Source organism: Podarcis vaucheri, assembly GCF_965113315.1.
Source record: "Podarcis vaucheri genome assembly, chromosome: 1".
NCBI classification, from domain to species: Eukaryota; Metazoa; Chordata; class Lepidosauria; order Squamata; family Lacertidae; genus Podarcis; species Podarcis vaucheri.
Window position 1 is genome coordinate 57,893,555 of NC_138759.1, and position 6,081 is coordinate 57,899,635.

Genomic DNA, 6,081 nt, shown 5'->3' on the forward strand with positions numbered 1-6,081 from the left:
GGCCTCGTTCGAGAGGCTGAGCGGTGCTTTCCTCCCCCCCCGGGTTGTTGTGGGGCGGCGGGGGAGCCGGCGACAGGCCGCGGGGCGGCTTCCCGGCCTAAAGAAGGGCCTCCGCGTTCCCTCCCCCCACGCTCACGCGGGTGGCGGTGTTGGCGCGCTCCTACCGGGCCGCTTCGGGTGGTGGGGCTGCGTAGGCGCCGCTGCTCGGTTCGGCCTCCTCGGCCCATAATCGGCCTAATTTAGGCCTTTGGGAGGGGGCCTGCTGACCAAGGGCGGTGAGGGCCGCCATTTTGGTGTTTTGGCGCGAGCGCCAATTTTTCTTTAGCCTTTCTGCATTAGTGTGCTGGCCTCTAGTGGCCATTGATAGCAAGTGCAGCCTATAATTGGCCTAGGCTGCCGGTGTGCCACCTGCTGGTGAGCGGTATAATTACACCTGCCTGGAATTAATTGGTTTACTTTGCAGTTTTAAGCTATTTCTTGGTCAGAGTAAGTTTTATTCCTAAAATTACTTGCATTCATTGTTAATTTGTATACCGTTGGCAGCAGGTATGGCTCCAAAGAATAGGGCGGCAAAGAGGCCTGGGCCGGAGCCCTCAGCAAAGCAGCCCATGAAAGCAAAGAGGCCTATAAAGGGCCCGTCCCAGGCTTTGCGGTCACCTCGGCCGGATCAGTCGATGAGCCGCATCCAGGCCATGATCACTGGTCTGGCTGGTGACCCTCCTGCACTGGCCCGATTGGAGGCTGAAATGAATGGCCTGTTACATCGTTGTTCTACTCCATCAACTTCTACTGCAGGGCTGGCCCCTCCTGCTGGCATTGCCTCTTCGGCGTCCTCTTCTAGTGAAGATGAGGGAGGGATTGTAGCAGCTGGAGATTCCTCTCCTGGCGCCTTGGCCCAGGCCCCGGACTTACCAGCAGGACCGGCGCCTGCACGAAGGGGTCAGGGGGGTGCCAGGGGTACGGCCAATAGAAGGGCGTCAGCTAGGATCAGAGCAGCACAGGCGCCGGGCGTCCCGTCTCCTGCGGCTGCACGATTGGTCCCTGGTCATTCACAGATTCTGTCTTTTCAGTCTCTTCCTGGTGCAATTCAGCAAAGAAGAGGAGCTTCAAGAGGCGGGCCAAGCGGAGTCGGAGGGTCACTTCATCATCTGCCTCAGTCAGTTCCAGGCGTCGTGATGCAAGGTGACGCATCCGAGTCCTCTGTGGAGGACAGCCTTCCACCACCTCCAAAGTCGTCTTCGGGTGGGCTCCGTCGCCGAAAAAAGAGTTCTAGGAGGCACGCCAAGAAGAGACGGAGGGACACTTCATCCTCTTCCGCAGGTACTTCGTCCCAAACATCCAGTAGTGACGAGGAAGCCTCACTCAAGCTATACTGGGGCTTTGCAGAGACCTCTGGTCTCCCAAAATGGGCTTGGGAGCGGAGGGCAAACTCTCATAGGGCTAGGTATGGGGCGGTGCAGGACTGCCTGGAGGGGGTCCTCATGCCTGACGTGAAGGTCTCTACCAATTCGGCTAGGGACATTATTCCCGGTGCCCACTTGCATACAAAACTGCGGTCCAGGATTCTGGATGGCCGTTACATTGATATATTTAGTTTGGCACCCCCTCAGGAGTGCCAGGACTCGCAGGATAGGGGTGTGGCAGCCACAAAAAAGAGGGTGGTCTTGCCAAAGGTGGAAAGGACCTTCGAGCGATGGTTGGATAGTTTCCAGGTGTTCGCTGGAGTGGTGGCTGCGGCTTACCCACAGAGATCCATGCACTTATGGGTTTATTTGTCCATAGTCCGCTCAGCGTTTACGATGGCGGGAGCGTCTGCTGCAATTTCTTATGATGAGAATTTCAGACGCAGGGCTGCCAAGATCCCCACTGCCCGCTGGGATCGTAAGGATTTAGATGTCTGGACTACTTATGTAGCCCCACGCATCGATAATAAGGTCCCTGAATTGCAGAAACCTAAGAATGTGCCAGCTAAAATTGGTCGTAAGTTCTTTTGTTGGGACTTTAACAAGGGTACCTGTCAGCGCCAGTTCTGCAGATATTCCCATAGTTGTGAGAAGTGTGCAGGGAACCACCCGGCATCTTCTTGTGCGGGGGTGCGACGGCCCTTTCGAAAAGGAGGGGGCTCTCAGCAGCCCCCAAAGGCCGCCCCCCAGGCTACAGTCTCCGGAGCAGGAAAATAGTGTTCTTTCCTCTTTAGCTTATACCCCAGTTAAGTTACAGCCATTGTTGTCATGGTTACAATTATACCCTCTTCAGGAAGCAGCGTCTTATTTGCGTGATGGTTTCTCTCTGGGCTTTCGAATCCCAGTGGCGTCAACTCCAGTAGCTAGGAACCCTTCAAACCAGAAGTCGGTGAGGGAAATGCCTGAAGTCGCGCGTAGGAAGATTGGGAAAGAACTGGCTTTACGACGTATGGCCGGCCCCTTTGCTGAGCCCCCCTTTCCCAATCTTCATATTTCACCCTTAGGTATAGTTCCTAAAAAAGCTCCAGGGGAATTTCGCCTGATTCACAACCTTTCTCACCCTAGGGGCACATCAGTAAATGATGTTATTCCCCCGGAGCTTTGTTCTGTGAAGTATGCTTCGCTTGATCAAGCGATCAAAATGATAAGGAAATTTGGGCAGGGTGCCCTGCTGGCCAAATGTGACATTGAGTCTGCATTTCGGTTGCTTCCAATTCATCCAGACGACTTCTGGCTGCTGGGATTTCAGTTTGATGGGGAATTTTATTTTGACAAGGCCATGCCCATGGGCTGCTCAGTAGCCTGTGCCGCCTTTGAGTGTTTTAGTTCCTTTCTGGACTGGGCCCTACGCAAAAGAACTGGTTTGGGCGGGGTCACTCATTATCTCGATGATTATTTATTGGCCTCAGCTAGTGATACGGGAGACTGTGTGGTGTTGCTGCAGGCCTTCGCGGCCTTAACTGAGGAACTGGGCGTACCGTTAGCCGCTGAGAAGACTGAAGGTCCTTCTACGCAGCTGACTTATCTGGGTATTCTGTTGGATACGGTGGCGCAAACTTCTAGTTTGCCGGCAGATAAGATTCTCGCGCTGAGAGGTGTTATTTCTGACCTCATTCCCTTAAAAAAGGTTACTCTGCGACAACTGCAGTCGTTGCTGGGCCACCTAAATTTTGCTTGCAGGGTGATTGCTCCGGGGCGGCCTTTCTGTTCCCGTCTGGCCAGACTTATGTCTGGTTTGCGGTCCCCGAGGCATAGAGTGCGCTTGTCAGCCCAAGTGCGTGCTGATCTTCGTATTTGGTTGGAATTCCTGGAGGAATTCAACGGCGTGTCGCTTTGGCAGGACACCCTGAACCTGTGTAATGATTTTCAGGTGCACTCTGATGCTGCAGGGTCACTGGGCTTCGGTTTGTATTGGGATGGCAGGTGGTGTGCCGAACGTTGGCCTCTGGCTTGGCGTGGGGAAGCTATAACTCGGGACTTAACTTTTCTTGAGTTTTTCCCTATTGTAGTGGCTGTCCATTTGTGGGTCGAGCATTTCAGGGACCGGCGCGTATGTTTTTGGACAGATAACCTGGCGGTGGTGAACGTGCTGGCCAAGCAGTCTTCACGATCACCTAGGGTATCAGCACTGCTGAGGGTTTTCGTTTTGCATTGCTTGCGCCTTAATATTGTATTTTCCGCTCGTTTTGTGCCTGGAGTATCTAACGAGATTGCTGATGCTCTGTCCCGTTTTCAGATGGAGCGATTCAGGTCCCTGGCGCCAGTGGCTCGAGACCGTCCGGAATTTTTCCCGGATCATCTCTGGAACCTTGGCAGCACTTAGTTTTACAGGGAGTAGCTGCATCTATTGCCCCCTCCACATTGCGGTCCTATAAGAAGGCTTGGACCGATTTTTTGCATTTTACTGGGCGGTCAGTGGGAGGGGAAGTGCACACACCTCATTCTACCACACAAGTGCTCAAATATTTGGCGCATCTATTTCAGATGCGGCGGGCAGCTAGGACTCTGAGGTTGCATTCAGCTGCAATTTCCTTCTTTAGCAAGGTCTATTTTAATAATGATCCTTGTGGGAAGTTCGTTGTGCGCAAGGCTTTGGAGGGTTGGGGGCGTCTCAGCCCGTCCAGACCAGCTACAAGGAGGCCTATAACGTTTGGTTTGTTGACCGAGATGCAAGGTAAATTGAAGGGCATCTGTTGGTCCAGGTTTGAGGCTCGGTTGTTTTCCGCAGCCTATTCGCTAGCCTTTTTTGGGGCCCTGAGAGTTGGGGAGGTGGTGTTTGAACCTAAACAGGATGGTGGTTCCAGAGGCTTGTTGCTGCAGGACGTGAGCCTGTCTCAGTCGGAACTGCAGGTCCATGTCAGGAGTTCCAAAACTGATCAACTGGGTAGGGGAGCGGTTATTCGGCTCCCAGCAACTGGGATGGGGGGCCCTTGCCCAGTTAAGGATCTCCAGAAATATATGGCTTTGCGACCTCCCGGAAGTGGGCCCCTGTTCATTCATGAAGATGGGCGGCCATTGGCGCGCCATCAGTTCGCCGGTGTCTTGCGCAAAGTCGTGGCTGCCTGTGGCCATGCAGCCTCTGAATTTGCTCCTCATTCCTTCAGGATTGGGGCTGCAACGACAGCTGCCCATTGGGGCTTGTCGGTTAAAAGGATAAAAGACCTGGGCCGTTGGAAGTCGGGCGCATACAGGGGTTATGTGCGGAAATAATGTTGATTTCATGTACTCACATCTGTTGTTTTACCCTAGGTCTCCCCACTATCAGGGTCTGGATAGTGGGGCACAGTATTGTGCATTGGGCGGCTTGCAGAGCTCGGCAATCCGAATTGGGAGCTGGCCTTGGCTTTCCTCAGCACGTACAAGTGTCCTGGATCTCCAGAAGGGGGATGCTGTGGAAGGAATTCTTACCACTCATGCAGAGACGGGTTCTGCTGGAGGGCCCCCCAACAGCGATTGTGGTGCAGCTTGGGGAAAATGATATGGTTTCCTCTTCTTGTTATGTTTTACGTGCTATTATTTTGCAGGATTTGAGGGACTTGGCGGCCTTGGTACCCGCTACTAAGATAATTTGGTCCCAGTTGCTTCAGCGTTGCATCTGGAGGGGTAGTCCCTGCCCTGTGGCCACCGAAAGGGTGCGAAAGCGTATCAATTCAGCTGCGAGCAAACTGGTGTTTGATATGGGTGGGCTTGTGATTCCCCACCCAGATATTAATGTTAAAGCCACTGATTGCTACAGGTTGGATGGGGTTCATCTTACCTCAGTTGGGAATGATGTATGGTTGAGGTCAGTGGTGGCTATGTTGAGGGTGTGTTTAAGCTTGTGAGTGGTTGGCGGCGAGCGTAAGGGCTCGGGTGGCGGTTAGGCATTGGTTTAAATTGGTTGGTGGAGGGGTATGGATTGGCTGTGCCTGCCCCTCAGGTGATGCTGCTGCACGGGAATTCCGTTAAAGGAATTCAGGGGCTTACCATCCTTTCGTCCAAACCCCTGGAATCGGGTTTGGGCCGCGTAAGCCCCTAGGAGCATGTGGGGAGAAGCTGAGGGTCTGTGTCGCAGCTCCAGTTATCCCCGAACTTGTTCCTCCACACTGGCTTCCGCTGGAATCCGGAAGTCAGTACTGTCCCCATGGCGGGGGGACAGATAGTCTTAACCAATGCCTAAGCAACCACTCACAATTATGTATGATAATAAAGTTGTGGCCAAAATTATGCCAAAAACCTTAAACAAAAATTATGTGTGAAGTGTGAGTTATTGGGGTAGGGGTGTTTTGGGGGACCTCAGCACGCAAAGCGTGTTCTCACTAAGGGAGAGCACGTGTTGCGGCTGGGGCCAGGCAAAGCACCCTTTAGTTGCCAGGCAGAATTGTTGGAAGGGGCCTGGCCAGGATTGGTGTTGGCGTTGCTGGGGCAAATAGTATGTTGCCAATTTGGGGGTGGAGATCAGAGGATATTTAAGCAAGGCCCACAGAGAGTTGCTTTCTCTTTCACTGTGGGCATCGGATCACCCGCCCGCCCTCCCTTGTTTGGGCTTTCGCTTTGACCTTGCTATTGCCTGTCATGGGGTCGTTCGCCTTGGTGCGGGGGCCCGGTAGGAATTTTGCCATTTGGCTGATTAGTGTGT

The 6,081-nt window shown here is 53.4% G+C and overlaps 1 protein-coding gene across 1 annotated transcript; it reads left to right on the forward strand.

Moving 5' to 3' along the window:
- Positions 1-524: 524 nt before the first annotated feature.
- LOC309536650 (uncharacterized protein) lies at positions 525-5,287 on the forward strand (the record flags this gene model as incomplete). The annotated part of the gene is made up of 2 exons (XM_082230808.1): positions 525-1,320; positions 4,713-5,287. Exons 1-2 carry the CDS (start codon positions 549-551, stop codon positions 5,285-5,287), a joined length of 1,347 nt encoding a protein of 448 aa, XP_082086934.1. The 5' UTR covers positions 525-548.
- Positions 5,288-6,081: the final 794 nt, after the last annotated feature.